The sequence below is a fragment of the Alligator sinensis genome, unplaced genomic scaffold (genome assembly GCF_000455745.1).
Source record: "Alligator sinensis unplaced genomic scaffold, ASM45574v1 scaffold919_1, whole genome shotgun sequence".
In the NCBI taxonomy this organism is placed as follows: Eukaryota; Metazoa; Chordata; order Crocodylia; family Alligatoridae; genus Alligator; species Alligator sinensis.
Genome location: NW_005842191.1, coordinates 293,096 through 303,618, shown reverse-complemented (window position 1 = coordinate 303,618; position 10,523 = coordinate 293,096). Strand labels below are relative to the sequence as shown.

Below are 10,523 nucleotides of genomic sequence, written 5' to 3'. Positions count from 1 at the left end.
ATCCTCAAGCCCTCTCTGGTTAGGTAGAATTGGAGAATGCTAGGGCTGGAAGGGACTTCAGAAATTGTCTCATCCAACCCCTCTGAATGAAATATAAGATGGGCTATCCCCAAGCCATCTCAAGCAGATCCAACACCAGTCCTGTACCTGACCAAGGGGATTATATGATTTTGTGCTGCTCTCAGAGGACCTATAGCATGGGTGGGCAATTATGTGTGCTGGAGAGCCACTTAGGGAGCTTTGGTGAGCTGTTGCAGGCCAGGTCAGCACCCTTCTCCCTACCCTGCATGCAACAGCTCATCAAAACTCCCCCAGTGGTTCTGCCCCAGGTCCCAGCTCCCCAGTCACCACCCAGTGATCCCAGCCCCAGCTCAGCCTCTGGGGTCTTCATGGAGACCAGCCCAGGACCCCCATGGGCTGGATGCACTCAGCCAGACAGATGGGAGGAGGCCACAGGCAGGTAGGGAGCAGCGTCTAGGAGCAGGATGGACAGGCAGAGCCAGGGCTGGGATTGTGGGGTGGTGACAGTGCAGAGCTGGGGTCACATGGGCATGATTCGCTCCCAGCACACCCAGCTCTGCCTCTGCCCACCACAAAACCAGTGCCCATCTCTGGGACATGTGGGCAGATCATAGCTCTGCCCCTGGCCCTGGCTCCATGCTGTCACTACACCACAACAGTCCTGGCCTTGGCCCCGGCCCCGGCCCGAACTGCCCTGCTCCCGGACACTCCTCCTTACTCACCCCATCCCATTTGCCCAGCCAAGTGCCCCCTACCAGCAAAGGTCCCAGGCTGATCTCCATGGAGACCCCAACACCCTGCTCTGCCTGGCACCCACACCAGTGGGTGCAGGGTGGATGAGCCAGGGTGCCCAGGCAGCAGGGGCAGGTCTGGTGGCAACAGAGACACTAGCAGCAGCAACTGGAGGGAGCCACTGGGGCTTCCAGGAAAGAGTCCAGCTGCTGCGCCAGCCCTGCTGCAAGCCCAGGGGCATCAGAACGGGCTATACACATCACAGCCCGGGCTTCCCCTCACACCTGGGCCAGGTGAGGCTGAGGGACCCACCACAGGCCAGATAAAAATCTGTTGGCAGGCTGGATCCGGCCCACAGACTGTATTTTGCCCACCCCTAACCTATAGTCTCTTCCCAGCAGCTGCTGGTTCTTTCCTGGAGCCCCAGCCTGCACAGTGCAAAGGGAACCAGCTGAGGAGGGGATGCAAAGTGAGTAGAGATGGCTGAGACACCAGCCCAGAATCTCAGGAAATGGACTGGTCCGGGGCTGGTACCGTCAGGCTTGGCAGAGAACAAGATGTCCCCATGAGAGCAGCAGAGACCGCCCCACTCCTTTTCAGGCCAGAGCCAGGCTGCTCCCACAGGCTTGGTTTGCTTCCCAGTCTAATTCTAATTAGTCCCAGGGAAGAGGCCTCCCCTGAAGATGACAATTGCTCAGGCTCATGGATTCTGCTGGCCTGAAGAATTTCCCACCAATCCCAGCTCATGATGCCAAACTACCTCCGCTCTACCTGCATTACCCACAACCCTCCTGCACATGGACACAGAGCTCTTCCCTCCCTCCCGCCCTCCCTCCAGTATTGCCCAGCCAGGCGCTGTCAGGGACTTGATGTTTCCAGCACTCTTAGATACAGCAGCAGCTAAGCAGATGGCATTCAGCCGTCACCACGCACTAGATATGCACAAGAAATATTGACAACTCCCTCCTCTAAACAAAGCCAGCCAAAGTTCTTTGGCAGGGCCAGTGGAGCTAGTTGGAGGAGTCATCATCTCCTGCCACCGCTGCCAAATCCGGGGCTGCAGTTATGGCTTTGCTTCTAGCTCATGGGCTCTAAAGGCCCCTGAACAAACAAGCCTAGGCTGATTTTAAACAGGGTCTGGGCTTTATAAACTTAGAGTGAAGAGCATCAGCTGCTCCATGCCATCTAGCACTAGATGCAAATTGTGCTCCATAGTAGGCCTTTTTATGGGGAAGCACTGGTGGCTATAGGGTCTGCCTGAGCCAGCAGCATGAAACTACACATTGATGAGGAGTAGTTACAGCAGCTCTGAGCAGAAGGCTGGCTGCAGGCCAGGGCATCTCCAAGCACAGAAGGCAGGAGGAAGCAGGCAAGTGGCAAGAACAAGAGGACAAAGTTACCAACACAACGTGGATGGAATGGAAGGCTGTTGTCCAGAACTTCCCCTCACAGCCGGCACAGGGAAGGCAGGTTGCCACGTGATCCAATTCAGTTTGGCCATCCACATTAGAGTGCCACCTCACTGGACAGCTTATGCTTGTTTTGTTTCTTCCTGCAACAACGCAAGGATTCAATTCTGTTCCTGTTTGCCCTGTTGCTCTCCACTTGCTCTACGTAGTCAACCATAGGCAATGTTGAGCAGGGCGTGCAATGATCCAACACTGACCGTCAGGGACAAGGCAGTCAGACTGGCTGAGTAGTAAGCAAGGAGAAAGAGTGATGAAGAGCAGTCTGCATCATGTGGTTGGTTAGATCCCTTGCATCTAAAGAGGGCTACGATAACCTGGCTGTAACCTGTGCCAGAGGTGACTCTTCGATATGTAGTGGAGCCTCATGCTCAAATAGATCAAAAAACAAATATGTGGCCTTCTAGACTACAGAGGTTGGAGCACTCGGAAGAGGAAGTTGGTTTCCAGTCTGTGTTGTAACAAATGCTTTCTTCTCAAAAGCGAAAGAAATCCATTGTTTCTCTGTCATTGTAGACCACTGACTCCTCCATCTGAAGAACTGTGAGGTGATTTGTTTTGTAAGTATCATCACAGCCAGAAAACACAGGAAAGTGGAGAGACTAATGTAGTGGAGAAAAGCCAACCAGAGCCAGCAACTGCAAGATGAAGGCCAGCTAGTTCAAGCTGAAATTAGACATACCAAGAGTGACTAACCATGGGAACAAACCACAGGAAGCTGGTTGGTAGGGTGGTAAGATAGGTTTTAGTTCAGGTTACAGGACTAGATTAAAAGACTCATAAGATCATAGTAAAGTAGGACTGGAAAGGACCTCATGAGGTCATCTAGTCCAACCCCTGCTCAAGGCAGAAGTTGAAAACAATCTTCTGAGTTATTAGTGGCGAGGGGTACCAATTACTGAACAGGCCCACATGCAATAAGCACTTCTTGTCATGACATCTGTAGCACCACTAGAGCCAGGCTGCTGCTACTAGTGCACCCTTTGGCTGGCACATATTCCCTATGCAAGGCATGCTGGGGATGACCACTAGATTTATGCTTCCCCCTCACCCTGGCACTCCAATGCTGCCTATGCCTGGCTACGAGTTCAAAAAACCTAGCCAATAAGTTCCACTCAAGCATGCATTTTGGATGGTGCCGATGCTCTTTTTTTGGCATCTGCACTTCTTCTTCCCCATGTTCCAGCTCACTGTATAAGCACTGCTTGGGCATTCATGCATCATTCATCCAAGGTCTACATCCAGCCCAGCATAGCTAGCCCTTCACTGTTGATGCCTCAGTGAACAGTCAGCACAGTGCAGGATTTAATCAGCTTGTAGTAGTGCCCCATTTGGCAAAGGGTTCAAAGGGCCTCCGCTTAAAACTATTCAGTTGCAAAATGTGCCTTCTGTATCATGAGCAAGTCTCATGTCTGAGGTAAGCAAAACAGCTTTGTACCCCTTTCAGTTGATGGGCAGCCTGATCTCATGCTGACCTGATGCTCTTTGTACACCTGCCAAAGGCCACATTAATAGCCAACACACTACATAAAGGTAAGTAACCCCAGGAACAACTGGGGTTCAGTGCCAGTGGATATAGCAGGGGCACACTTCTGCAGGAGCTAGCTACCTTTATTTTCCTCAGGGTGATAGTCCAAGGCAAACAATCTAACAACTGAAGATCTTCTATGGTGTGGGCCACCAGCACAGCCATTACTATACAGGAGTTCCTGCACAGTCCACCGGGCAATCTCAGGCCTCACACACCAACTGGCAGGTTTAAACAACTCTGCAAATCCTGATGGCTGCAAAAGAAACCCTGAAGTCTGCTCTATCTAGTACCATAGCATGAAATAGCACAAAATAGGACTGGTCCCAAGATGAATCCTTATTTGACCTGCTCACAGGGAAGGGGTAGGCAGGATGAGGTCAACCTTTACCTTGCCATATGTATCATGGAGTGGTGTCAATAGACCAAATTTCATGGACAGCTGACTCTCTCAGTAAAGCTTCAAGGTCTAGGTTGGTTCACAGCATGATATGCCTTGGTCCAAAAAAAAATATCAGTGAAAGCTAGGCAGAGGTAGAGGTTCACTGGTCAAGTCTGAAATGAGCAGGACAATCAGGCTCACACTGGGCACGCAAGAACCAAACCGTGACTTTGCACAAACATCCAACAGAACAACGTGGAGGAAGTGTATGTCAGTTTTGCATCCTTCTATCAATTTGAAGCTCATAAGAATCCTTGCCACCTTCCCCAGCAAGGAGCATGCCTACAGGGCTACTACATGTAGGAGACAGTCCTGCTGTCAAAACAGGTAAGCCAAGTTTCAAAAGCCCACTAGTAACACTGAGTTGTGTTGCTGTATTGCAGCTGTACACTTATACTAACCAAACATTCCAAATCCTCATTGCCATTTTTAAATAAAGGCATGAACAAACTGCACCGCTAATGCACTTCAAAACCCTTGCAGGTATAAGTAAAAGAAAACCTATTTCAGGGCCAGCAAGGACCAACCAACATAGAAGTAGTAGCCCCAGCTGCCAGTTACATACCAAAAATGTAACCCCTCCGCCCCTTGTCAGGTTTTGCAGGGTGTTAGATCTCTTCTAATTCTTGCCTTCCAAAAACGATTAAGGACTGATTTTCAGAAGATGCCCTCCCCAAAAAGACAATCTTTTCTCAGAATTTCACCTAAACACTTTCCTTTTAGGAGTAACATTGTCAAACAACCACTGTGGAAACAAGCTTTTTTTTTTTTTTTGGGGGGGGGTGGGGAGGGGCGGATTGGAGGAGACTGAACAGAACAGATCCAACATCATTGTGACATCAAACAGGAAGGAGAGGAGGAAGCCTGATACGAGAATTTATACCTTGCACTCCTCTCTTAGCTATGGTACCAATCTTTGCACTATGCTAGTAAAGTCCTATGGGTCGCATAAATTCACTCCTAGCCATTTGTCAAATTCATGGGCAAATTGTTAAACATAGCAGGGTGCCAGTTGCTTAACTGACCAGTAAATACTTCTCCTGTGGGGAACCCAATACCTGGGCAGATGCACTGGAACAGCTGTGCCAAAGGACCTGCAGAGGCTCATGGGGCAAAGCATCTTCCTGTACATAGGGATTACATGGTGGGGGAATGTCTGTGGCCACAACCCACACCCACCACACAGCAGATACCTCCCAAGCTCTGGGCTCCCTGGGCCTTATGGGTCACAGCACCCCACCCCCACTCTGCTTGTTCTTGTGCTACAGAAGTATGTTGGCATTGGAGGTACTTCACAACTAAGGGATTTTACCAGATTCAATGATAATAGACACTTGGACACAGATGCATTCAGCCTCCTGGTCAGCACTGCCCCAGCTGCAGGATGAAACACAATCTGCCTTGATCAGCACTCAGTTTATTCCACTTTTTAAAATTTTCTAAAAACAAGAGATTAAATACTAGACAAATGTCTGCAATTTCCAGCCCACTAAGACTGAGACAGAAGAGAGAGATCAGACCACATGCCAGGCAGAGCATGAGCTAAACAAGACACCGATAGAGAATCAATACAGGCATCATCTCCGTTTCTCCTCATTAACAGCACCACAAGGAGGAAGTGCAGTAGTCTCTGGAGATATGGGAAAATAGTGAAGAGAATGTGATAGAGCCCATAAGAGCTCATCCTGCTCAGAGCAGAGTCACTTCTAGAGGAAGTCAGCTTTTTCTATGGCCCAACTGGTCTAATTCATTGTAGTGTCCAATTCATGTTTGCAGTTGTGCCACAACCGAAAGAGACAGTAGTACTCATGCAATTCTACCCCTTCTCCCACAAGACACATTCTGCAAAGCACAGCATAGGGTCTGATCACCACAGCATTCACTTATGCAGACTCATTTTGGGAACTGGACATGAGGATACACAATGTTGCTTAATGGGAAGATGGCCTGTTAAGTGCTCATTTTGCCCATGCTGGCTGGGTCAGGCTGGGGAATCTTCAAGTTGGAACTGTCCAAGGGTGCAAGCAGTCCCCAAACTTTGTTGCAGATACAGTGGTGACTACTTCCACCAGAAGAGCAGCACTCCCAAACAAATGTTATGATCTGGCCCAGTTCTTCTCTGACCAGGCACAGGCTTTCTGTTAACACCAAGGAAATCAGATGCCACAGCAAATTCAGCTGGGTGCCCTTTGTGACAGGACTCAGTTGGTGAGCCATAGAATTTTAAGGGCCTATACAGCAAGTCATGAGCTAATGCCTAGCTGGTCCAGCTGTCCAAGCAGGCCTCAAACTTAGGTAAGGGGTTCCTTCCATTTCTGTACGACAGTTCCAGTGACTCTTATCATCTTTACCTGCCCAATCCAGTTCTGGCTTCTGCTTCAACACAGAGTAGAGATGGGACTCGTATCCACTCTCTCTCACATCAATACAGGTCCTCCTGAGCATCTCCCCATCTATGGACTGTATCCTGGTGCTTTGGAGACTATCAAGAGTAGAGAATAGCTGAATGTCCCAGTCTGACCCTGAGGAGGAGGTGGTCAAATTTTCAAGGTCAGGACAAGCCTGTGGGTTAGACGGGAGAGGCTGGAGGACACCGGGATGAATGGCCATGCTTGTACAGTGGTCTCTGGCATTGGCAGTCTCAGGTACCACACTCTCAACTAGTCCAACACAGCAGACACTGGGAGAGCTGCAGTGCTCCCTTTTGGCAGCTACGGGGCCATGCCAGGTGGGACAGCCAGACTGGCTCAGGGCAGAATGAAGCTCAAGGCCAGAGTCATGCACTTGGCAAGGAGACACTGTGTCCTCTTTGGGCTGCCCACCTTGGTAGCTTTGATGCCCTTTGGCCTGGTTACACAGAGTGGCTGTGCTCACCTGGACTGCCTCTAGGGAGACAACATCCATGGAAGCAGGCCCTAGGAGGTCTGATGGTGATTTGGGATCCCCAGGGTCCTGGTTATGAAGCACCCATAGGGCAGGGGAACTGCAGGGCCTGCTGGAAGGTAGCGAGAGCTCTGCCGCTCTAGAAGTGCATGATGGAGCAGTTCTGTCAGCCCTGGCCACAGCCAGAACGCTGTGCCTCAAAGCAGCCTGCCCCACTCCCTGATGAACCAGCCTGCAGACCGTTGAGCCTGTCCATATATCCAGACAGAGGGGATCACTACCCAGCTGCATCTTCCGCTTCTTTTCCACACATGCACTTGGAGAGGAAGAAAGTTTACGTTTCCTAGAGCAGGACAATTCTCTTGGACAGCAGCTTGTGGGTCTGAGCGCTTGCTGGGGAGCAGATCCAGGTGAACAGGCAGCTCTCTCCCCACTACTGCAACAGGTCCCATGGTTGAGATCAGGAGCAGGGTCTGAGCCAGCAGCACCAATCACAGCAGCCCCGTCTGTATTGCTGCACACAGCAAGGACTTTTTTAGCTGGCCTGTCTCCAGCAGGGGGCCCAGTCTGTAGCACTGGCTTTGTAGACAGCCCTAAGAGGCAGTCCTTAGCAGGCAGTTCCAGAACAGGACAGGGCTGGTCAACTCTCTCACTGGGCTTCTCTTCAGGACTTGGGGGACATTCCCCATTCAACAAGCTGAGCCTGTCTTCTGCACTGAGGCAGAGGTCTTTCCCAGCCTGCAGGTCCTTCCTCCCCAGTCCTGCAGCTGGTGCGGTCATGGCATTTGCTTGAGAACTGGAACATGCATCTGCTGCGGAAGAGCAAGATACACTAGGAAAGAAAAATATTAAATTTAGCATGAGTTCCATGGCATGCGGCAATATCAGAGCTGACAGTAACCCAGCAGGAAACCTATGCAATACCTGGGGTGTCAGAGTCCCTACACTGAGAAGGGCAGATGGACAATAGGTAGCACAGGCAGAGCCTATTCGAGGATGCATGGCTGATGGAGTTTGAGAGTGTCACCTGCTGGCAGGACAGAGTAACCACAACCAGCCTTGGCAGAACATGTTCTCATCCTCCTGATGGAGACCAGGGTGGCCCAAGTCATATGTATGACAGGGAAGAGGATGAAACACAGAGGAGGGTTTATATTTTAGGTGTGCCAAGTCCTGGAACAGAATGGGCAACTTGTGCTGGACTGGGCAATAGAGAAATTTCATAGGAGTAAAGGACACATGAAGGGTCTGGGGAATTTTCCATTGGAAACAAAAGGGAAAGCTTAAGGAGAAAGGAATGCATAGTAGTTTGGTCATGCATTTGAGGGTTCAACTGGTGAGAGGAATCAACCCAAATGCCCTGGAAACCGATTGGAACTCCTTTACAACTCATCCAGGCTCTTTTTTTGCCAAGGTAGCAAGGCTGGGGGGCAGTGGAGGCCATTTCATCACCAGAGGTTGTACATTTGACTGCTCAGTGACCTGTTGACTCCCTATAGATTTACCAGCACCACCCCAGCCCCCACCCCACTGATCTGGACCGAAAGGTCCCATTACTTAAGCCTGACAAATCCTGACATGCTGGTATTTCAGTTCAGCCTAGCTGAAGGCACAAGGCAGTAAATCCCATGGTAACAGATTCACAGCATCCCTGCTTTGCTGCCCCATACAAGTTACCTGGATGATGAGAACCAAGCTGGGAGCTCTACAAAGTCATTGATGAGCTGAGAGATGAGATGGTCTACAGCTGCATATTGAGAGTCATCCAGTGCAAACTGCCTGTGGTGGGAGCTTTGAAGGTGCTGAAAGAAATGGCAGAGTAAGAGAGTATTTGGAAGACATCAGGTCAGGAAGGGAGGTGGAAATTTGAGCCAGTAGCTTCCTCCCACAGTATCATGCATATGAGACCAGAGTGCAGTCAAGCTACAATAACTAGCCAGAGTCAAGAGAGAATGCCTGGATGGCAGCTGCTGGGGGAAGGCTAGAAACCAAGTGTGCATAAGCCCTTGTGTAGCCTATGGGGCTAAAAGACCTAACAAATCTGGGTACAAATAGGTAAGTTGCTTAGTATCTCTTCCAGGAACAGGCAAACCCTTAAACCCTGCACTAAGCCAATCCCTAACCATTCAGTTTATCAGCCTGTCATGAGACTACAGAACCTGTAATGCCCATGACCTTGGTTCCCAAAGGTTGGCATGACACTACTTGTAACAATCCCATCTCCCAGACCTTTGCACACCACTAATCCATGTGATTTGTTTGCTCCGTTCCTCCAGAGATCTTGGGATGCTTTGCCAGGACAGGAGATCAAAGGTCACAGCCAAATCCCAGCCTTTGGCTAGGAGGCTGGGTCAATTAAACACCATAAATATAAGACTTTGGTTATATAGTATATTCCTTTCCCTCTTAAAAGGGCCTGTTACAATCACATCTTCCCAAGGAGTGTCAAGACTCAAGCCAGAACCTAGCAAGAGCTAGGGAGTCCAGTGAAGAATTAGGTCTGGTTTGGGATTGGGAGCCAATAGGGCCCTTACCAGCTGTAGATCTTCAAAGGTCTCCTGACAGCACTCACAAAACCCCTTCCTCTTTTTCGGCACAGTTGGTGGAGTGGACTGGGGGCTCCTCTCTCTCTCACTGAGAATCATACAGCCCTCAGGGACTCTGCAAGGAAGCAACACAAGAACCCCCAGTAGTCAGATCCTGCATGAGGGCTGCTGTTGGGTCCTGATGTAACATTTACTTGGATGCCCAGAAGGGTCAAAGTGGGAAAGCATGGTCAGGTACAAAGCACAAAGCAAGGGACTCTGCCCATTGTCCAACCCTCCCCTCTCCATCTGGGAGAGTCAGCCTCACTGGCCAGGTTGGGTAGAGCCCATAAAATAAGAAAATTGGAGAAGGGAAAGTGTCTTTGCCTTGAACCACGGGAACAAGGGGCAGACTGAAGGGAGTCACCCAGCATAGGCACATGAAGTTTAGTGGCAACTTGCATAAGGGGAGCTGCAAATTACTGTACCTGGTTTTGCAGGAGCTTGAGGGGCTTTTCAGAGGCTCAAATGGGCTGCAATCTTTTGGTGCCAAGAAGTTCAGATCAGGGAAGCTCTTGAACTGGTGGTGTAAGGGCCTGAATCGCCTGAAAGAGCAAAAGCAAAATTATGACAAACTCGTAATCAGGTCACAGTTTCTTGGGTCAGCAAGACACTTTTTTCATTCTCTGGCCTGGCATTTGCCCCTGACACCATTACCCACAACTGCTGTGACAGCCCTCAAGGTTTCCCTTTGCTTGGCACTTCCCAATTCTCACTGGATTAAGAGCAAAATCAAACCTGGTGCTACTCCAAGAGTCAATGTTTACACAAGGTCCAATTTTGCCATGATTTCTGTTTGGGAAAAGCAGCAAGACAGGCAGCTTCTCAGCCTTCATCCCCCTACCCCTTTAAAAATAGAAACAACA

The 10,523-nt window shown here is 50.0% G+C and overlaps 1 protein-coding gene across 1 annotated transcript in view; it reads right to left on the bottom strand.

The window, feature by feature from the left end:
• Positions 1–5,590: 5,590 nt before the first annotated feature.
• The window catches only part of DBF4B (DBF4 zinc finger B), a 22,047-nt gene continuing 17,114 nt past the window's right edge, over positions 5,591–10,523 (bottom strand). The window contains exons 8-11 of the mRNA XM_025207269.1: positions 10,086–10,202; positions 9,607–9,733; positions 8,750–8,874; positions 5,591–7,904 (exon numbers count right to left, since the gene is read on the bottom strand). Of these exons, the coding sequence (XP_025063054.1) occupies positions 6,440–7,904; positions 8,750–8,874; positions 9,607–9,733; positions 10,086–10,202 (1,834 nt within the window). The 3' untranslated portion in view covers positions 5,591–6,439. The remainder of the gene's footprint in view (positions 7,905–8,749; positions 8,875–9,606; positions 9,734–10,085; positions 10,203–10,523) is intronic.